This window comes from Anticarsia gemmatalis, chromosome 11 (assembly GCF_050436995.1).
Source record: "Anticarsia gemmatalis isolate Benzon Research Colony breed Stoneville strain chromosome 11, ilAntGemm2 primary, whole genome shotgun sequence".
Taxonomy (NCBI): Eukaryota; Metazoa; Arthropoda; class Insecta; order Lepidoptera; family Erebidae; genus Anticarsia; species Anticarsia gemmatalis.
The window spans coordinates 524229-548514 of NC_134755.1; the positions used below are offsets into that span (position 1 = coordinate 524229).

The following is a 24286-nucleotide window of genomic DNA, read 5'->3' on the forward strand; positions in this document are numbered from 1 at the left end:
TTCATTCATATATTTTTACAGAATAAAACTAACTAAACTTATACCTATATTATATCCGAAGGAAAATAGTAAAATATACAAATCAATTAAATAGAGAATATCTCGAAGTAGCAGCCCTATACAAACAGTAGCGGTTATTAAGTTATCGAAAGAATATTACTATCAGAGCGATTAACAACTTGCGTTAGATCAATCAGATCTCATGCCGGCCAATTAACTCGTAGACTAGTATTAACAAACATTTATTATTTGATTTCCTTAATGTCTCTTCACTAATTATGAATTTATTAAATCTGAGGTATAATTTGGAATTTCTATTATTCCACTATTTTAATACAGAATTTGAGAATACCTACTCCCACGGGAGTTTCTTTATTTTATGTCAAAATTTGAAAGTAACTAATAAATGTGGTTTACGTTTTTTTTGTAAATATTTATCTTTAATCTATACAAAAGAAAATACACATCTTCAAAAAGGACGAAATAATCATTTAAAGACAAGACGCGGGGAGAAATTAGTGCTAGTCTGTAAATCGCTAATTACTAGAAGGTCATTATTTGATTGGTTGTCAGTTAATTAATCTTTCGGATGAAGAAGCACTAAATTATGTGTAAAATGAAACTATTTAGTTATTGGGAAAGCTTATTCGATTTTAGTTTTGTTTTTAATTATGATATAATGCTCGAAGTAGGTACCTATCGAGCTGGCTAAAAAAAAGAATAACTGAAAATTTATAAAAAAAAGCCTGTCTGTCCGTCTATCACGCTTTCACAGCTCAACAATTGAGCCGATTTTAATGAAATGAGCATGAAGGTTTTTGAAAAATCCACCCTAAGGGTTGATATAGGCTGCTATAATAGAGGTTGTCACTACGCGGGCTAGCTAATACAAAAAATGTGTGTTTAGACCACTTACACACGGTTAATCTATACTAATATTATAAAGCTGAAGAGTTTGTTTGTTTGTTTGAACGCCCTAATCTCAGGAACTCAGATAATCTCAGTTCCGATTTTTGATTTTATTCCGATGTTAGATAGCCCATTTACCGAGGAAGACTATAGGCTATATATCATCACGCTACAACTAATAGGAGCAGAATTCCAGTAAAAAATGTTACAAAAACGGGGAAAATTTGACCCATTCTCTCTTATGTGACGCAAATTTTTCTTAAAAAGATAGGCGTAAAGATGAGTTTATTCTGATACAATCTAGTTCAAACACGTAACGAAGCAATTAAAACTGATTTAGGACAAGATATTGTCGTTATTTATAACTTTAAATACTACGTTTGAGTAAAATATTACAGCCGTTTAGAATTGCTACCAGTTTAAATGTCAAATAGGCAATTATTTGAAGGAAATGTTGAAATTATGTCGATGTGAAGCTAATTCTCGTACGATTGTTATGTCATGGGTGTAGTGGAGATTTGTTGATAATAAAGGTTAAGATTTCAATGTGTCTAAGGCAAGGTGGGTCAATGTAGTAAGTTTGTAGGGAAGAGACCGGACCTTGATTATGACTCGTATATTTGAAAGTGATTAAGCCCTGCAGTTGCATCTACATTTTCTTAAAAGTCTACCTTTTCACAACTTAGTTATCAGTATTTTATTCGGCTACTGCTTAGAGCGAGCAATTACATTTGATTCTTTTAAATATTATTAATTTCTTTTTCAATTAAAACGGCAACTACCGCATTAAGAATTGCTCTTGTGTCGCGGGGACTTTTACAAACATACAAACAACGGACACAAAGTATAAGCAGACCCGAAACAATTATTTGTGGATCGCGCAGCAATCAGGTTTCCAGACGCTTAATTTTTGTAAAAAATATTCAAATATTCAATCAAGATTATTCTCTACCATATCGCGAATGATTCACATATCTCACGAACATTTCAACCAAAAGCCCACTTCCTCATCTAAATAAAACCGCAATCGGAATCAATGGTTACATCCCGTTAATCCCTGCGAGCACGTCGTCGTCGCCTGCGGTCTACAGCCGCGGTTACAACGGCGAATTTAACGGAGAACTGCGAACTATACTGGAGAAGGGAATCTTTCATGTTTGGGTAGATCGATAATACGAAGCTTTATGGAACTATGTAGTAAGGAGTAGTTGAGGAGCTCGTGGCTTAGTTAACAACAGCTGCACGGATCGATCTTTGAGGTACGCTTGCCGAAATTGCTCTGTAGATGGGTGACCATCTTATACATGTCGAGTTCTTTTTGTCGGAATGCCCGTTTGTGGTTCTCAACAGCATGTTTCTCTATAACCGCCATTAGGCTAGCAAGATGCTGGAAGGGTTGACAGGAACGTCCGCGCCGTTCGGATATACGTTACACTAGCGACAATTGATGGTCGTTACTATATTTCGTGTTTGGTATGTGCCATATTTTTCGGCTGGCCACATTTGACCCACCTTATAAAAAACGCGCCTTTTGAAAGCTGAAACGTGATTAAGAGGATTTATAATCATCTACTTCAATAAAACACAAATCACTTTTTGAAAAATTCTACGCGTAATAAAAGCAAAGAAACACATCTTCATTCGACAAAATAAAATTAGCATTCACACTATTAGATCTAAACTGATTAACTTCGAATATTATCGCAACAGTCCAATATGATTTCAACTTAATCCATTAATCATCAATAAATAAATCATACAAACATCAAAGTTACGCCACAAATGATTTGTATGGAAATGTGTATGTGCATTAGTGTTTGTATGTATGTTCAACTAGCTGACCCGCGCAACTTCGCTTGCGTCCTAAGAAAATGGGTCAAAACATTTTTTATTGCTACTCTGCCCCTATTTGTTGTAGCGTGAAGAAATATATCCTATAGCCTTCCTCAATAAATGGACTATCTAACACTGAAATAATTTTTCAAATCGGATCAGTAGTTCCTGAGATTAGCGCGTTCAAACAAACAAACAAACTGTTCAGCTTTATCATATTAGTATAGATAGATATGTCCATACAAATGTAGGAAATGTATGTAATGTTAGTTCAGCATCGCGTGTTACGCGTCAGTATTTGTATAGAGCTGATAGTGCGTATGTTTGGCAAATATTTGGTGTTAAAGAAAGTGTTTTGTTAAGCGATTTTCGGTTCGCTGAGTGTTTGAATCAATATTTGATTATGTAATTCTTTGAGATAATATTTGCAAATGTCGCTTGTTTCATTTTAACTTTATGGTAGAAACGCGACCGTCTATAGAGTTTTGGAATAGTTTTCAAGGTCAGAATAATGTGTTATCAGGTTTTTTTTACTAAAAACCACTTAATTGTAATCCGGTGAACAAAACATGCCTAGTAGGTGTCAATACGTCTGCCATTCCTATCTTTTTTCGTCACTAATGCCCAGTCTCATGCTTAGTTAGCTTAAAAATGTGATCGTAACACAAACTTTTTCAAATTGCAAACTGCTTTTGTCAGCAATTTCTAGATTTTTAACAGCAAACGACCGATAGCCTCTGTGGCGCAGTGGTTAAGGCCGTCGCCACGCCGTTATCAATGTGTCGGAAGCTCGTGAGTTCAATTCATACACGGAACAAATATTTGTATGTTCCACAGATAGTGGTTTCTGGTCTGTACTTTGTGCCCACTGTTGTATGTTTGTAAAAATCCCCGCAACACAAGAGCAATTCTTAATGCAGGAGTTGTCTATAAAAAAAAAACTAAACTGTTAGCCAAACAAACAAAAGCGGTACTAAGTAGCTCGATTGTCTACTACTATTGACTACCGACAACCGGCTTGTCATCGAGAAATTTTGTACTAATGTCTGATCAGCGCCTCTGACGGGCGTCGTAGGAATTATTTTGACAGTACATTCTAAATGTCAAACTTTCGATACTCGACAGTACCGGCTGTATAGAATCGCTCTACAGCTCTATATAATTTCAAAGTGGGCAGTACAATAAAGACATATCGTTAAAGAATATGTAGAAACAGAACATTACGGCGGGGCGCTGGCGACGCGTGAAATTGTCCAACACACACTTCCTTACTACCAGATGTGTACAACACAACACAAGGTGCAGCTTTGTAGAAGTCTGGAGTATTACATCTATCTATATCAGGGGCTCCCAACCTTTTCTCAGTCCGGGACCACTTTTATTTCATTCTTGTTAGCAGGGACCACTATGTAAGTATATTAAAAATAAAGTATAATAATCACCGTGAAAATTTAAAATTTTAGAATCATTTGCGGCCCATATTTTGCCTTCCTCGGACCACTGGTTGAGAACCACTGATTTATATTTATAAAACTGTGTAATAACTGTAATAAGTGGCATAACTAGGCAACTCAAACGCAAGTGGTCGTCGGTTCAAACCCGAGGCAAAACACCAATGACTTTTCGAAAATATGTGTGTATTAGAAATAATTATTACTTGCTCTAACGTCGAAGGAAAAACATCGTTAATTCTTACATGCCCAAAAATTGTTAAATACATTTTTGAGGGCACGCAAATTCCCGCAATTGGTCGGCATGGTGAACTCGAGGTCTAACCCCTCCCTCGTTTGGAAGGAGACCCTTGCCCAGCAGTAGAACAGCAATGGATAAAAAAAATCGATGCAACATTTTTTAGGCCCGACCCGATACTCAAACCTGTTATATCTGTTCTATCAAGATATCTCAGGTTCGGATTCCACCTGTGTCATCAAAAGCAGTTAAACTCCAATTAACTGTTAAGAAAGCAATAAACCTACTTATAGTAAACTTTTTGTATCACCATTGAGAAACTGTAAGTCGCGTGTTATAAAATTAATTGTGAATTGTTACCTGCGTTGAGGTAATTTATGATCTAATTTATAACAAGAAAGTTATATCTTCGTAACAGTTTCTTTAACACAATACGATGCTTTACCTGGATCCATATTCAATATTATAACTGCGATAGACTATCTACTAAAATAATTATCTCATGCTCTAATGGTGAAGGAAATCATCGTAAGGAAACCTTGCATGCCTAAAATTTGTTTAATACATTTATTGAGGGCATGTAATTTCCCCAACCCGCACTGGGCCAGCGTGGTGGACTCAATGCCTAACCCCTCCCCCTCGTTTGGGAGGAGACTCTTGCCCTGCAGTGGGAAAGAAATGGGTTATTAAAAAATCTGCGATTGTATATCTATCGTCATGAGTAGTCGCCATTAATCTTTAGCTTGACTGCCTCTGTGGCGCAGTCGTTAGTGTATCCAACTGGTAATCGAGTAGTCTCGGGGTCAATTCCTGTGTCAAACAAGTACTATTTGGTCTTTCTAATTTGAATTAGAATATTTCTCAATAATAACCAAGGTAACGTGATCGGTATAAAGTAAAAGGCTCGACTTCTATAACATGAGACTAACATGAATAACGGCGAAACGCAGGTGATTAAATGTCGTGATATTAGAGGTACATATATGTATGACGTATGTATCTAAAGTTTAAACAAAGTTAAACTTCACAATATGCCTGAGGGTTCTTTCTGAAATCTTTCATAAGTGCAGTCCACACTTAGTCAGAGTCCATTTCTCTTACTGGAGGAGTCTTTCCCAGCAGTGGGACATCTTCTTTCAAACGTTACACAATTTCTCTAAAAGTATTTTATACATAAGAATTGTGAAAATGCGTTTATAAATACACAGTGCATATATTAGCATGTATCTTAAATGTTGCATAAATATGCATTTGACTTTTAGTTCTGCCGCCAATGTTGCGAAATGTTGGCATAGAGTTATTCAATCTAAGTTTTATAGATTTTATAAAATATTTAGATATAAAATAAATATAAAACTAATAAATTTCAAGAAACCAATTGCCCTGGAGGCATAAATAACATTTTGCGCAGATTCTTATTGCCAAAGCCAAATATTATTTTAAGCGAAGACATATCAATACAAGAAATCCATACTAATATTGTAAAGGAAAAAGTCAGTCTGTCTTTCCGCCACAGGGTCTGCTTTAGGTTCAATATGACCATGAATAAATAATCCAACTTTACTTCTTGCACGATCATTCGCACAAGAAGAGCAGATTCGACATTTCTTCCAAATATGTTGTCGGCTTCGAAGCTCATCAGATGCAGCGGAATACTAGTATTTTGCACGGAGAAACTAAGTATGTTTAAGATGATCACTCATCCACAGAATAGTCTCGGGAAGCGTAGCTTAACATGAGAGATTAATCCTGAGGCTGTTGTTAACTAAGCCACCAGTACCTCGGTTCTCTACCACTATCGACTACCGACAACCGGCTAGCTATCGACATTTTGATATTTGGAATGTACTGCCAAAATATTTCTTTCAACGCCCGCGAGAAACGCTGATCAGTACCTTGATTTTCTACCACTATCGACTACCGACAACCGGCTAGCTATCGAAATTTTGTCATTTAGAATGTACTGCCAAACTATTACCTACGACACCCGTCAGAGGCGCTGATCAGATTTTCATACAAAATTTCTCGATGACAGGTCGGTTGTCGGTAGTCGATAGTAGTAAAGAATTGAGCTACTGTTGAACATAAACAAATAACCCAACTTCACCTTCATATTGCACGAGTAAGTTTATATCGTGGGACATTAAGCAGTAATAAAGTACATTATTACATCGTGAGGTAGTCGGCGCGAATATTGCGATGTACTTTCTAATGACATGAAGGGTGGAGTGAAAGTATTTGAGTAGGTTCAACAACGATTAGGTGCTTTTAATATACTACAGCGTTTTTGTACTCAGTAGCTGTTCCATTGAATCTGGCTTCTATGGCGCCGTCGGTATTGTATGCGACCGCCGCTCAGATGTGTCGGGTTCGAACCCCAGGTCGGGCTAAAAAGTACTTTTGTTAGGATTGCCCGGAGGCAAGAGCACGCAAAGCCTTCAGTCTCCACCTGACCTCTCACCGGTCGCGTCGGTTATCCATAATTTCACACTAGACCTCCAACATTGGTTGTCAAATCGCACCTCTGTAGACTCTATCTATATATTTGGTTCGATAACACCCGGTTTCTTGACTTCTCGCCAAGTGTCAGTTAATTATTGAAAAGCAACATTTTCTGAAATTTTATCTACCAGATAGACAACCCGATACTTATTTCTAAGTCGTGAAAGCTTACAGGATGTGTTAAAGTATGCGTACTATTTGACATAAAATATCATAATGCTCTGATAGCGTGTCGCGTATCATTACTGATAAATCCTGAAATACATACCAGTTTCCCAATGGCCCTCAATTATTTACTTAGCAATGATTAATATCTACGATTTTAACATAATTATAAGTTGCTTTTCCCAACAGTTCTTAGAACTTATCCGGGATATAATATGTCACATTGCTTTTCAAGTTTTCAATAAAAAAAAGGTTTGTTGTTTTTGCAACGTTACGTTTGTTATAACCCGTACAGAGAACTGCAATTTTTTTTCTCTAGTTTTGATCACTTAGTAATTATACCTAAATGGGAAACTAACTTCGCAAACGAAAATGCTTCGTGATAACAAAATTATGTATTGATATAATATAACCATTAGTTACCTTCTATTGTTATATACCTTTATTCAATCAAAACGAAAGTTCGCATAAAATTTTGGTTGATTCTTACCACGATTTTCTTAATTACCAAAATAAAAAATAAAAAAAAATTTGGCTTCAAAACTTAGCTTAATTTGCGGAGGCACGAAATATAAAATCTGTTTAGAGCATCGAAACATGCAACAAGCATCGAACATCTAAATTGTAACGAAACAGTACGGCCTGCTGGTATTTAAAACCTTGAGACATATAACTAGATCGAACCAAATATGTGAAAAAAGCACGAATTTAGACGGCCTTTTATTTTTTTCTGTTGCCAAAATTCACGTAACAGACACAGTTCAAGATATTTACGTTACTTACATTTAAAAGCATCTCAATATCAATAAATAATCTAGATCTCATTTCAAATGTCATCAACACTTTTACTGATGAGTAGGTCAGTGGTCAGTGGACACTTATACAAGTGCACTCTTATACAACTGTGACTTGTGGCATTTAGTCAAAAATACACTAAAGATGTGCTAATGTATTATGATTGTCTGTTTGTGTGGATGAATGTTTTAAATAAAGACAAGTAACCTTGATACTATTTATATTATAGTCCTACGACTTACCCCCGATTTCTGAGTTCATTTAGCAGTGATTCATCTATTTAATAGCGTTTTAATTTTTTGTATGAGTTTAAACGCTATTGAATAGATAATCTACCACTAAATGAACTCAGAAACCGGGGGTTAGTAAAGACCCTTTTAGTGTAAGATTCGCAGCTGAAGAATGTACACAAAATGCAGAATTTAGAATATTTGCGATTCGTAGGTTTATGAAACTGATAGTGGTCTCTTTGATACAACCAGGTACATTATTTCGCATGCCAAGGGTAGGTTATTGAGGAATAAATTCTGTATCTGTCGTATAAAATGTTAAATAAAGTGATTTAAAACCATTCTTCTATCCATGAGTTCAAAAAATATATTACGATAAAGAATTGGCCTTAGATAACATTTGATAGGGAAAGCTAAAAAGTGTATGTGGGTCAAAATATTGACAGTTTGTCAAAGTTCAATTTCATTGACTAAAAATACTATTTATCAACAATCAAAAACATGAATACTTTAAACAAATATTCAATAAAACTTTCTATTAGTTTCGCAATATGGTGAATAATTACAAAATATTATATTACAATGTTGAATGTTTGTAAAAGTCATAGAGACCGTGTTAATCGATTCGTTTTGCTATTTTGAATACTAACTTTTACAAGAAATCTATAAATAGTTGAATAAACATAATATAAAGAAGTATAAGTACTTTATTTGTTTAGAAAAAAATCTTACATATTTAGCAGAGGACCATTTTGGATTAATGAAAATGCCGTTATAAAAAATAATTGGTTTACGGCATCCGGTAACTTTGTTCTTTATCAACGGTTGATATTAATATGCTATACATATATGTATATTTGCTTTTTTACAATACAAATTGTGTCAGTTTCTATAAGACTATAAAAGCTAGAACATTTTGTGTTGGAAATCTGTCAAAATTTAACTGTAGATAATAAAATTTTATGAAGGATAGCATATTAATACATGGTTTAGTAGAATAGTAGCAATAATGTGCGCCTGTGCACACACACATACTCTCTATTCCGTGACTCTCATAACCTGGTGGAACGATAGACCCACACGACCGGCTAAAGATGTAGTACATGATAACTTGACGAGAATATACACGTATTTGAAGCGCACTTTAAGTACTATGAATTGTGCGATTCTGTACAGTCGGTACTGTCAAGTATCGAATTTGACATTTAGAATGTACTGCCAAAATAGTTCCTACGACGCCCGTCAGAGGCGCTGATCAGAATTTCATATAAAATTTCTCAATGACAAGCCGGTTGTCGGTAGTCGATAGTAGTAGAGAATCGAGCTATAAAACCTCTATATTCAGAGCAATCAATGATATATTTTAAGGAAAATTAATTTTCCTTTTTTCTTAACTTCCCAGTGTAGCAAAAAAGGAACATCGAATTTCAGACTTATGCTCAGCAACGAAGAATCATAAATTTAACACAGTAACTCGGGGTTTTGATGGTTCTAACGTGAGATCTATTCACAGTTGCTTTGGGAAATGATGAATAACACAAACAACCTTTACGAAAAAACACAGGATGCTTTGTCCACTTCGGGAATCGAACCAGAACCACAGCCTCTACATTAAACCTTAAACTTAAACAGTATTCTTAAGACTTCAACCGCAATTTACTTTTACGAGCAGCTCAAAACAAAACAACTTAATATTTTATTTTCATTCAATAATAGAGCAATAAAACCAGTTTCGTTATAATTTCACCGAACATAATGTCTTTATGTATTAAGTAAACGCTTCAGTTTCGAGCAAGTAAAAGTAAGCCACGCTTTTATCTCTAACCTATAATTTTGTCTTCGAGTTTGCGTTGAAAAGCCTATAAGAAAGAAAACGGGACATAATATAACAGTAGTAGGAAGCTCATAATTTATTTTTAAATTTATAACGTCACATCTACCTATCCCTCTTATTCATAAAAATATATGAAGTTATGAAAGACTTATAAAGAGTTTTGTTTCTTTCACTCCTTAGCAAGATGAAAAAGAGAAAAAATAAATTTATGAATAAGAGGATTAGCCTTTTTAAGTTTCCCACTGCTGGGTAAAAGCCCTTTCCTTCCTAATCCTCATAAGGTGTCAAGATCGGATCAGTCCTTCTTCTTGAGAAGGACTGATCATCCCGCCATCTTCGTTTGGGTCTTCCGCGTCTGCAATGACCATCCTATTTTATCATATTCATCGCCAATTTCCTTTTTTTTATTTTTTGTTGTATCTCTTGAAACCGATACGATTGCAGTATGGGTTCGATAATTAAAACCACTTTCGAGTTTAATATTCATCATTTAAAACTCAGAATATGTCAGTCACGTAGAAACCTAGCGTATTTTTTATTCGATAAAAACGATTTCACCTAATTACTGTCATTAAGTTCCCGGCACAAAATTGCAATAAGTATTAGCTTGACCCAAGAATTTAAATCAGGACAATACTATAATTCACAAAGGCAGTTTATTCTCAAATAAAAAACATAAACCATTATTTTGTTAAAATAATCTTTACGAAGCTTTTACTTTTCTCATTCGGCCCCCAATTCCCACAAAAGGCATTTAGCAGTCTTTATCAACCTAGATTATTTGCGCGTATAATTTCTTTCAAACCCAACCAGAATTTAGTATATCACTAAGAAGGCTTTTAGGCCATTGAAATGTTACATTTTGAAGCCTTAATTTGCGATTTTGAGAGGACGCAGTTTTGTTTGTGCAAGTGTGTATGTCAGTGTAAGCTTAAGTTCAAGTTTGTGGGGTCATAACCCTTGCCCCCCCAGCCTCAATCCCTTTTTCCAAGATGGTGACTACACAAAATTCATCTTTAGCTCATAACTTTTAAACTCTCGCGGGCATGTTTAATATATCTTTAGCTTTTTCAGCTTCTACTAACCCCTTCCCCTATACACATAAAAAAATAAAACTGCATCCTCTGAAACACAACGATAAATGCAACTCCTCTGTCTAGTCTATGCTAAAAGGCTAAAATGCAAAACAATACAAGGAAGTCCTTACATAAAAGTCCAAAAATATTCGCGCATCACCTTTCGTCGTTACATAATGTTTTATATGACATTCAAAGTTACATCAGTTATCGGTTCTTGGTACGGTCAGTACAGCAGCCAGTCGGCCGGTGCACGTCGCGGGCGCAACACGCGTCACCGTCATACAATTTGACGCTTTCTTTTTTTGGAAATTTTGATGTCAAAATTGTGTCGTGATTGTGTTTTGTTATTTGGATGTGCCTTTTTTTGAGGTGAGATTTTGGATTTTTTTTTGTGGAAAAAATGTTTTTTTTTTTTAAGTTTTAAATTAAGATATTTTGTTTTTTTTTAAGAGTTGTTTTAGTATCTTTTTACTTCTATAAGTATAATTGTAAAAAAAATGTATACCTAATAATATTTCATAATATTAAAAAAAAATAGCTTTTAGTGAACAGAATATTTTAAACTAAATAGAAATGAGAATTCGAGTAGAAAAATATGCACAAATTATTTAAAAAAAAAACTACGGGGAAGTTTTCAAACCTTCTTTAGCATCAAAATCTTCTAGGAGTTGAATTAAAAATCTCGAGTTTGTACTACAAACTTTGTTTAATAACATAAGTTAACTCTTTACAGTAAAAGATAGTTAAGAAAGTGCATATTACATGTAGCGGGAGTATGTATGTCTGTATGTACGTAGTGTGGTGTCAGTAGTAACTGTAATCTTATCTCAAATTAAAATGTTCATCTTTCCACGTTTCAACACATAGCAATCATAACATTACGTTCGTACTAGTTTATATGAATGTAGATTGTAGAACTAAATAAACGAGGTGCCTTAAAATATTGGAATATTATCAACTTAACTTTTCAGGTCTAAGTGTTTTAAATAAATATAGATCTTATTATTTATAAAATCTATTTTCAACAGTTGAGATTGTATAGAAGATGTGGTACTTATATGCAAATATATCACAGATATAAACTTGAATTAACTTAAAAGATTTTTCCTTCACGCAAGCTAATCAAAGATAACTTACGTAGTAAATTTATGGCAAATACGTTCTTATTTATGTACATACTTACTTGTACATAATAATACGCTATCATAAATATTGTAACCCGTAGCTCGATTCTCTACTACTTTCGACTCCCGACAATCTGATCAGCGCCTCTGCTGGGCGGCGTAGGAAATGTTTTGGCAGTATATACTAAATGTCAAAATTTCGATAGCTAGCCGGTTGTCGGTAGTCGATAGTGGTAGAGAATCGAAGTACTGATCATTTTAACTTGCAAAACATCCTGCAAGTTCGGAACATACACATGCAAATTTCAAGGCAATAATCATTTTACAATTGAGTAATTTATGAAGTTTATCACACATTGTTATTCTTTAAGATATTGATAAAAAATGTAAAGAATTTCATTGTGGTATTAATGTATTGTGTGGATATTTCCTTTGAAGCGTAGAATCTTGATTCAATGGCTTGAGATTTGTTACGGGAACTGTTTGCGCTTTTTCAAATGCATTTCAAATAACTGTCTGTCTGTGAAAATGTATTTTTCCGTGTTGTAGAGATAGATATATGTGTGAATAAAATAATTGATTAGGCAGAGGATACACACTGGGTGCTCCCTGTGGAAGAAACATCATTTAAAGATAACAGTAGAAGTTGATTCGAATACGGAGAGTTTCTTGCCGTTTCTTTTCACAAGCAACCAGATTTACCAAAACGATCATAATTATGTGACTATTTGAAATAAAGAGTATTTTGTTTGACAAAGTACACTTTTTACACAAATTCTCAGGGTTTAGCTGAAGGGGTCACTAATTTACTACATTACATATTTAAATCATAACGATAGTTCTATTAGGTACTGCTACTTTTAAAAAAATATTCACGAAAGTTTGTATTTCGGAAGATTGTTTACATGTGTTAATGTAAAGCTTCTCAAATATTTTGATAGAGACATAATTTCTGGAGTGTGTTGCAAAAATCTTAATTGTAATCGTCATTACAAAACATGTTGCACTTACACCTGCATATAACTACCACTTGGTTGCAATATTGTGCAGTATCTTAATGCCTTCTTTAGTTTCCTTATTACTACTAAAATTGCCTTAAATTAGTCAGTGAGCATAAATATATCAATAGTTTGATATATTTATGCTCACTGACTAATTTAAGGCAATTTTAGTATATTTTAGTATATATATCAATAGTTTGATATATTTATGCTCACGGTCGGTAAAGTTCTATGGGTTAAGAAAACTTTAGATGGGTGACCGCATAATGGTATTTGAACTGGGCGTCTCCGTGCTTCGGAGGGCACGTAAAAAGTCGATCCCGAATGTTGTCAATTAAGATAGCAGTCGTTAAGCCACGTCAAAGGCCTTCGGGCGGCTTGAACAACTTTGACACCAGGTTGACCACTAACCATACGACAAGAAGAAGAAGTAAAATTGCCTTAAAATGAACAGTTTTCAAAACATAGAAAGTTTCATACTTTGGGTTTAGGTACATATGAGATATGTATTATGTACAAGTCTAAATAAATAAATGTGCCTAGTAGTATTGCTGACATTGGTAGTGATTTATTAATCTTCCGAAAGTTTTAGCGTGATACCTAGTTCAGGATCTTCTTAAATAATTTGGACATAATACATTGTTTTTTAAGTTTTGCTATTAATGTCTGAGATAAACATGTTCAAACGAAACAAAAACACTAGAAAAAGATTAATATATCTACGTGGGCAGAGCCGGAGGAAAAGCTGATATAGATGCACTCTGAGAACATTATTTAATACAATTTAATTTAATTTCGTATTGTTGTCTATTTTGTCAACTTATATCATTTAGTATGTGTTACGTAATTTGTTAAATTATGCTAAAAGATGAAGTTATCGAAACTGTCTCTAAATAATTAGCATCTAGTTTATTATTTATGCGTAGCTTTGGGTGAAAGCAGACAGTCGATATTTGGCATTTTTTATTTAAAATAGTATACGTTTAAAATTTTCAGTACATAGTGTTATTCGTGTGTAACGTTATAAAATTAACTTAGGGATTTTTTTAATTTTACCTCTAAAAAGACAATGCCCGCTCTAAGTATTGCTCTTGTGTCGCGGGGACTTTTATAAACATACAAACAGCGGCACAAAGTACAACCAGACCCGTAACAATAATTTGTGAGTCATACAAATAATTATTCCGTGTGGGAATCGAACCCATGACCTCCCGACGCGTAGCGGCGTGGCGACCTAAACCACTGCGCCACGAAGGACTTGTTGTAAAGTAAGATAAAGTTTCATGATAGCGATTAAACAGTTATGTAAAAAATAGACTCTAAGATCGTACAGTTAAGAAAGTAATCTCCTGTGGTTATCAATAGTATCTATAATTATTATAATTGAGAACAAATCGACTAATATCAGGGAAAGTGAGTTGTTGAGAAATGTGAACAATAATCTATGAAGTATAAAAAATAAAGTAAAAATAAGTAATCGAAGAAAACCGAATGCAATCGTGACCTGTACGTGTAGTTTATTTAATAAATATCTCTTTTATAAACAAAATGAAATGCCATCAAAAACATTCTGTAAAAACCTCAAGTCTCGCCGTAAAAAGTTGTGAGATCTATATCAAGTCGATTAATCTATTTAGTCTCTACTTAAAGGACCTTCTGTCTTAAGTTATTACGTATGTTATTATCATGCCAATTTAAAAAAAAAAAACCTCTAAAACAAATAGACCGACCTGGCCATCGCATTATTTGATTATTAGTATGTATCACACTACACAGCACGACAAGAAGTTAATGCTCCTGAAATGTTAATGGAGAATTTGTGTTTTCTTGCGATGACCAAGTCGATCTATTTGTTTTAAAGGTATTTTTTTTAAATTGGCATGATAATAACATACGTAATAACTTAAGACAGAAGGTCCTTTAAGTAGAGACTAAATAGATTAATCGACTTGATATAGATCTCACAACTTTTTACGGCGAGACTTGAGGTTTTTACAGAATGTTTTTGATGGCATCTCACTCCTTTTTGTAGAGCGAACATAAGTCCAATTTGTATGGAAAGACGTTTTGTTTTCATAATTCAACATATTTTCCTGTGGGAATGTTATTCAGTTTCATGGGCTAAACACCCTTACCCACCCTATACCCCCTCCTGTTATGCCTCATATAGTAGGTACCTATTTACACCTATTTATTTTATTTTCTACAGTAATAATAATTCATTAACTGCAAATGTAACCTTGTAATCTTATACATTTATATGGGATTACAAAGTTATTGTTGCAGTTTGTGTATTTAGAAAACTGGACCGAAATTAGACAATATTAAATTTTTCCCATGATTAAGACACTAAACCCTATTTGTATTCTAAATTTTAAGCTTCTAAGTCTGCTAGAAGTACCTTAGACTTTTGATGATCGGTGAGTCAGTGAGTCAGTGAGTCAGTGAGTCAGTGAATCAGTGAGTGACAAAATTCAAAATTTTAACAAGTTGTCATTCTTAAACTACTGGTTCAAATTGACTGAAATTTTAAATATACCGTGTTTATACAATGACTGATTAGTTGCTGAAAATCCAGGCTTCTTGTTTTATCCACAACGAAATTATAGGGGTGTCAAAAATAGCCCGAATTGCTTCGAGAAAAGGATGTTACGGCCGTGCCGCTTTTTTTTGCTCGACTTGCGGGGGCACTTCCGTGCCCCCAGATAATATTATTGTAAAAAGACAAAACCTGCACTACGAACTAATAGTCTAACAATTTTGTACAGCGTTGCATGCAAAGTATACCGCTATATGCGAAATTCTGAATTAAGATTATAATAAAAAAAAACATCGCGACGAAATCCTAAAATTCGTTTAATACATTTCTTGAGAGCAAATTCCTCAACCCACACTTGGCTACCGTGGTGGTCTCAGTGCTTAACCCCTTACTTTTTAGGCAGGAGACCCTTGCCCAATAGCGGGAGTAAAAAAATATAGTAGTGCATACCTTATTACCTAGTCTATCCTTGGAAACTAGAGGGCATTGACGCGACAAGAAAGTCGTTCGAACAGTTTGTCGATCTCTATTAAAGAAGAGTTATAAATTAAAGCCGTCTATATCCGGTCTTACATAACAATATTCATATAATTTTCACCATATGAATAATAAAAAAATCACAAAAGAACAGATTGCGGTGAAAATGACGACGCGCAATGAAAAACCGCACATCGTCGTTAAAATCGCTACAATTGGATAACTCGATAAATTGCATCGTTTTATTGTATAAATGTACGTTTGCATAGTTATTAGTGAACAGTTATATACGATACGTGAATTATTCATGTTCTTGCGCAACTCCAATTTGTATTAACATATGTTTTTTAAGCGGAACAGACAAAGCGCGGTTGCGGGACGGGTGCGGGAGTACAGCGATTGTAATTCTAAGTAGATGCATGGACGACCGCACACGCCACACGAGTGCGGTTCGCGCGACTGTTTCGCATTTATCATTCTCAAACGCAAAATATCGGTCTGCGTAGGTACCGCGGCAACTGTCATAGTATGCTTGCAGTCGCCCTTCGTTTGTGAACCAATGAACCGCATGGTTCACGCATCAAAAACGTCACGACCCGCAACCGCGCTATGTCTGAATTGCACTTAACACATTTTTTATCAAGTAATGTGCTATGTTCGTTCTCGGGTTCCGCCTTCGCGGTTTTTTAGTTCGGCATTTGTTTTGCTTGTCAATCCTCATTTACTTTCTACTGTCATGTCATGCTTTACTTTAAAATGAAATATTTACTTTGAGCAAAAACTTGTTTTATTATTGCGGAAAGGGATTGCTTACATTCCTAATATACTAATTGGATACGATTCGATTAATTGGCAATTACCTACTTAGCGACAATTCGGTAATAAAAGTTTATTATACAGTAATATAATTAATCACACTATACGCTGTTGCATTAGACAGGCCAGTGTCTTTGGGTAAAAAGTAAATCAAAGTTCATATAAAAATGCTTGATCTTAATTTTTTTTTACTAAACCTATACAGGTCTATATGTGGGCAAACGTCACTCGCAAATGCCCTAGAGTCTCTACATCATTTTCTGCCAGCTATCACATAGAGTCCCCAAGTCGTCATGCCAACGGTATAATTGTTAAAGTAAAATGTACAAACAAAAATTATATTTGTATATAAGATGTAGGTAGAGTGAATTGTAGAGTTTTCAAGTCAAATGTAAGAGAAAATATGAAATCGCCTATCATCAGTTAACTATCGGTTTATTGTTGAATACGGCTCTACGCTCACAACGAGAGAGTTTTAAAGCCTCACTCTACAATGCTGACTAAATTGCTTGGCTATAATATATACTTCTTTTCACATCACTCCTTGTAGCCTGTGTATTTCATTTCGATCGCTACATACTTATTTTGCAAATTATTTTTTTTATATCGGAGAAGATTTTTAGTTCTGCACACCTTGATCGTAATTATTTTCAAAAGTGTGGGAACTTTAGAAGTACAATTTACAGAACTATTGGTTAATAGTGTCAAAATTGTACACCTGAAGTGATGAATTTGAAAAATATATAAATTGTCAGTCTGCCGTAGTAAAACAGGGATTAGTCACCATATATAAAGGGCAACCTAGAAAAACTAATTAAATTACTTTATTTGCATCATTTACACATTAGTAAGTCTCTGAAATGTATTTCAAAAGAGCTCTATCAATATTATTATATTTTATTTTTTACGGAACCCAAACAATATGACTTATTAAATAACTAATGATCATTGTTTCTGTGTTCATTGCATTAGTAGGTAACATTTTTGTGGCACAAATGTGTCAGTGGTAGAGCAATCATTTACGCTACAAATTACTTAGCTCTATGTAGAGTTTGAGACATGTGTTTTGTTATTTTTGCAATGATGTTTATTTGAAGAGCTTTGTTGTGACTTTAGGTGATTTATCATTCAATCGTAGGTTTTTTAATAACCACGTAAAAACACGCCTTTTTTTGAAATTATAAAATCAATAGACACCAAAAGTACAACCGGAGCCGAAAAAGCTATTGAATTTTGTGGATAGCACAATTATTTGCTTAAAGTGGGAATCGAACCCACGACCTCCTAGCGCCATAGCTTGGCGCGGTAACCATTTAAACAACATTGTTTTCTAAAAAAAAAACTAAGGTTACCCTTAATGTGACCCCTGGAGTGCCACCATACATTAAAGGTCAATTATACCAAAATTCTTCACTATTCAATAAAAATAAAAAGAATCCCACATCAACACGTATCAAAAACAAAACCACATTCTAACTCTACAAATGTAGAGATATTACTCTTACGTAGTAATAATAACACGAGGCAAAACATCTTGCATGAACTAATGAATCCCCGATGAACCGCGGTGTAACGGTGAGCGCGCCGTTACGTGGTGCTCCCTCGGGCTGCGTCTGCGCATGTAGAGACGAGTTATATACTTATATGGGACGATTGATCGTTGAGTCTATTAGTTTGTGTTGTGGGTTAACTGATTTGACTCTATGTTGAGCGTAATTTGTTTTGTTATATTGTGTATTTATTATAATTTTGTTTTTGCAATGAAAGATTGTAGGAATATAGCAAATATAGTGAAGGTGGAACAATATTTTTCAAAATAGCAAAGACAAAATGTTACTTTTGCAAGTGGATATTGATTTCGTTAGTCTATATTTACATTGTGATTTTAAAATACACATATACTAAAGACACAAAGTTTGAACGGTATGCGTCTCTACATTACATTTTTCGAGTAAAAGACATCAACGCGCGACCGCTACATTATTCTTTCACACTACACTCAGCTCTATTTAATGTACACTCAGTTGATAACATAGCAGAGTCGAATGATGTTTTAAATTTAAATAATTTATGTTTTATTGCACATGATAGTATAATAGAACAATGTCATAACCATTTATTCTAAAACCTACCATATTAATTATTATTAAAATCTCTGACTCTACCATTTTAGTTTACCATTGTGTACTTATTGTGAAGCTCAATTTATGGATTACATTACATGTAGGTAAATCTTAGTAATTTTTTTACAACTTTTATTAATAACTCTACATTTCTTTTTTTCAGATGTCTGCATTAGAGTGACGTAATTAGTGCGTGTCGTGACGTCAGTGACAAAATGTACGTTGTGTGAGTGAGCTGTGCCTTCAAGATGTATCACAAGAGAGTTTTGTTCGTTTTGCTGGTCAGTGTGCTGGCTAGAGAGGTTTTATGTAAGTATTTCTTACTCTACTTACTGCTCTACCTGTATTTATTTTTAATAAAGTTTGCACAACTCTAGCGCAATATGATTATTGCTCGAACTATGGTGTTTTTTTTGTTTTGCAAGGGATTCAACTTCATAATCTCATAAGTTTGATACTATAAGCATCAGGATTTGTTGCTAAATTAGAAAATTATATTTTTTTAGTTATAGTTCCGATTGGTGCTTTTTGAGACATTAATATGGAATTGATGGTATTCTTTGTTTAGTAATATTTCATGGCATCATTGAATTTCGTACATCAAAAAATTCCCAACAATTTTGGATTGAATTACATAAAATGTCATATTATAGCTTTTATACCACTCTTTTACCTAACCCTTCATAGTAATACATAGGTAACATTTCATTACGTATTGTATTATTACCTATAATTATTATTTACGAGCTTCGTTGCATGTGTATTATGCAACTTTTGTTATGATGACTCTATGTAGAGTCGACCTTTACGATCGACAAATACGAGAGTTTTGGGGTGTTATATCTAACACTTGCATGTATTGTGCAATCTTTTGGTTTTAAACCTTAACTTTCTTTATTTAAGCTTCTTTTTGTGTTCATAGCCACATAATACAAAAATAGTTACCTGGCCATATTGCCTACATAGAATACCTGACTAATATACGCCGTGATGCCTCTCCGAATGTTTTGATTTTTACACGAATTAGTTTAGTTCCAAGAAAAATAAACTTACAGTAACTTTTTTAATTGTAACCGGTATAGAGCAGTCTTATTTATTGAATGAAATAAAATTATGAGAATTTACATCCACCATAGGAAGGGAAAATATAATATCCACAACGCATAAAGTAAATACTAGTATGTCCGATCCAATTAAAATTTATTTCTATAATCTGAAGCACGACTAACGAGCTATTGTCATATTTCCGTCTCAGGCCTATTGAATACTATTTTCCTTCAAAGATAACATTAAAAACAAAACATTATCATTTGAACAATAAAACAAAACAATCTTTCAAACAAAGACTCTACATTATCGCAAAACAAATCGTATTTAAAGACGCTGAAGTGAAAGCAGGGAAAGCGGCCAAACTTTACTTATTTATAATTAAGCGAATAATATTGTCATAAAATAACTATTTAGTTTTAGTTACGTGCGCTATGAAATTACGTCGTTTTTGCTAACTCTATTGTAGAGTTTAAGCACTCATGTATTATATTCTCTAAAGAGCTAATTTCGATTTTGATGCATAACTGACATAAACTTAAAATATCGTAAGCATTTTTTCTCAGAATATTTAAAAGAAATAAGAATTAAAATCAAATGTAGAGCATTTTAATATATTTAAATATACAAATTCATAGTGTCTTACGTATTTCAAATATTGCGATCCCAGTTTTAGAAATTCATTTCATATTGTACTGTCAAAACCTGTTTTTCGTTTTGACACATTTCATAAATTGATTGAAAGTAAATTGCTCGCGTTATCCATCAGGTATGTAGAGTCGTTATCAGTCTCTCGCATGTAGAGCGAGACCAGATCTCTGTTGGTGATTCACTGTATCTGGGGTACCCTGCCAAGGTGAAAACGAAAGTTAGTTAGTGGTAGAGCCGAACTCTACATTGTTTTTACGCATGTTGTTTTGAAACGTGGGTACTGTGAGAATCAGATAAAATGAAATTATGAATAAGATAATGAAATAAGGTCACAATTTTTTATATGTATAGTTGGAAATAACTATTTTTTAACTATACACCTGTTTTACTCGAAGTTGAAGATAGAGAGGAATGAAATCTGCAGGCATATAGGCTAGAGATTGAATCAAAGACGCAGTCAAATAGATACATATTTTAGATGAATTTATTAAGATTAAAGAACAAATTAAGTGTGTATAGACTTCACTCTACATAATGTCAAGTATAGTCTACATTTTAACGCCAAAGTTTGAGTATCAGTTTAATTTTAAATACGACCACATAGTTATACATACATGTAAGAAATGTAGAGTTAAAGTAACAAAAGTAACATAACCACAGCCAAATTTTTTCATGTCTCTATTTAAGTAGAGTTACAAGTTGTGTGCAAATTACAAAGGCCGTTAATCACGATTAAAGAGAGTCATTGCTCGCAAATTAGCCATATAAGTAGAGTTAATAGTTTTATAGAGCTATTTTAGTGGTATTTTCTACCTCAGTTACGCCGTAATGGGGTGTGACGTAAAATAGTTAAATACGTGCCCAAACATGGTTATGGTTGAAGACCTATGAATTTAGTCAGTCTTTCGTAGTTTAAAGGTGCAATTAACCATTATATGGAAAGAAAATCAAATTTTAAGTAGTATGTAAGTATTTGCATAAATATGAACAACTATTCCATCTTTAAAATAAAAATTAATCGTCTAAAATTAAATTCTTGTAAAACTTCTATCATTCGCTGTACTATATTTAACAATTTCAAAACAGCTATCGGCCAGTGTGATTAGAAAAAAGAACCATAGGAATATCTTAAGAATAAACAAGCACTTTAGTCGATTTTACCATGTATTTACATGATAATCTATCGCGGCTTAGCGCGTTCTTAAGACTACCTATCTACACCACACTGATCGGTCTATCGTGCGAGGTTCGTGTATACCCATGACTTATTTACAAGACGTTCACGGGCCGCAAATAATACGTCGGCGAGCCGCGTGTTGCCGATCGCTGGTATAAAGAATTAAAAGCGTACTTTCTCAGAAGCGTATAAAACTTTGACATTTTACCAACCTCTTGACTGACTGCGCAAGAGTGTATCCACGTTAACGCAACACATCGAACTATCGATCTCGATCAAAAAATAATTTCTTGCAATCTTTGTATGGAAAAAATTAATGGAGTTATGTAATGTATTGTATGTAGATTGTTTGTAATTATTTGTTTGAGAACATACATACATAATATCACATTTTATCCGAAGGTTTAGGCAGAGGTGTATAATATACCCGAGTATCGCCATTAACAATGTTAGTCCCATATAATTGGGGGCGAGTCTATTGCAGTAAAAGTTACCAAACTCCGGACTACTATCAAGAATAGTCTATTATACGTAAAATTCTTCCGTTACCGATTAACTGACTGATGGATATCCGCCGAAACTACTGAGCGGAGAAAAAAAAAATTTGATATAAAGATTCTTAAGAAAGTGTAAACGAGCACTAAAAGAGGATTTTTTAAAATTTCTCGCGATTAGAGTGAAATACCGCAGGCGGACAGATAGTCTAATATAAATAAGAAAAATATCAATAGCACTGTGTCCGACCCGGGAACCGAGCCTGGGACCCCGCAGCAGTTGTATACACAAGCAACTGCGCCACAGTGGCAGTCATATTTATTGAGAAACATACCTATAATGAACCCATCATTGATCTCACGACTTAACTCTTAGTGTGAGAGGAATTACACCATACATACATAATTAAAAAATGTGAATTGGTAGTTTCATAGGCACATCTTCAAATCTAATTAAAAGCAAGTATTTGCTTGTAATGGTTTCAATGCGGTAATTAATTTGTAAATGATTAATGATGTCAAACAAAGTATTGACGTCGTCTGTCAATAGTTATTTGAGCAATACTAAAAATTCTATCGTGTTATCAAGTTTCGAAAGATGTTTAAATTATATTTGCAGATTCTTTTTAAGTATTTTATTTGTATTGGGGGCATACGAAGTCCCTAACTCGCACTTGGCCAGGGTAGTGGCCTAACCCCACCCTCGTTTGGGAGGAGGCCCTTGCCCTTCAGTAAGACACTAATTGGTAAAAAAAGGACTTTGCTAAAAAGTCTTAACACGGGTAATTTTTTTATTCTTGTTACGTAAAAGTGAGGTCGATTTACTACGGCTATCGAATATCATTTTTTGAGTAAAATTTGGTAATGGCTTACTCTGGATGTGGTAGTATTTTCTATTTATAATAAATCTCCATTCAAGATTTATAATATCTCCATTGTCACCGTAACGCCAGTCAAATAATTTTACAAAGTAGCTACTAATTTCAATTGGTTTATAGCTCTGCAATATACAACTTCAGAGACAAGGAAATTACACAGCAAGACACACATTATGTGAATTCAAGTGATATCAGGTTGTATCGCAATGTAGTTCTAATTACCTAGAGTTTACGAGATTGAAGCATTCCTGTCTCACAGCTGTATCGTAACACGGGAAGTATGGCTTGCAATTGCTTTAACTTAATTAGACTGCTTTTGGTATTTGAAATTTAATGTAGCATATTGCAAGTACTCGTTTCATTAATTCAATTAACGGCAAGCGTTGAAATTTAATATGCGTAGAAATATTAGTCATAAAAAAATTACGAACGTGTATAGTCTTCAAAAAAATACCCTTGTACAGAGTATCTAGTCAAGTCAAGGTTTTATATTAGCCAGTTGCGCTCACCCGTCTGACAAAGATCTGTGGGTGAAGCAACCGTTGGCGCGGTCATTCTATAGATGGGTGACCGCATAGTGGTATTTGAGCTGGGGGGTCTCCGTGCTCCGGAGGGCACGTAAAAAGTCGGTCCCAGTTGTTGTCTACTAAGATAACAGTCGTTAAGCCATGTCAAAGGCCTTTCGGGCGGCTTGAACAGCTTTGACACTAGGTTGACCACTAACCATACGATAGCAATAACAAGAAGGTTTGATTCTCGAAAGAGCATTTTCTGTGTAACCCAAAATTGCTTTTCCTATTTGCTCCTGGTGTCTGCTTGAAAAGTTACTACTGTAATGCTACTTAGATCGTTTGCAGCGGGACTCTATCTATGACAATAAGGAAAATAGCTAGTTTTTGTAGATAAGAATCTATTTAAAATGG

General features: G+C 34.3%; 1 protein-coding gene across 7 annotated transcripts in view; it reads left to right on the top strand.

The window, feature by feature from the left end:
- Window positions 1-11274: 11274 nt before the first annotated feature.
- The window catches only part of Cad89D (cadherin 89D), an 87683-nt gene continuing 74671 nt past the window's right edge, over window positions 11275-24286 (top strand). For all 7 annotated transcript variants that reach the window (XM_076119816.1, XM_076119818.1, XM_076119819.1 and 4 more), the window contains exons 1-2: window positions 11275-11405; window positions 19280-19425. In XM_076119816.1, the coding sequence (XP_075975931.1) occupies window positions 19365-19425 (61 nt within the window). In that variant the 5' untranslated portion in view covers window positions 11275-11405; window positions 19280-19364. The remainder of the gene's footprint in view (window positions 11406-19279; window positions 19426-24286) is intronic.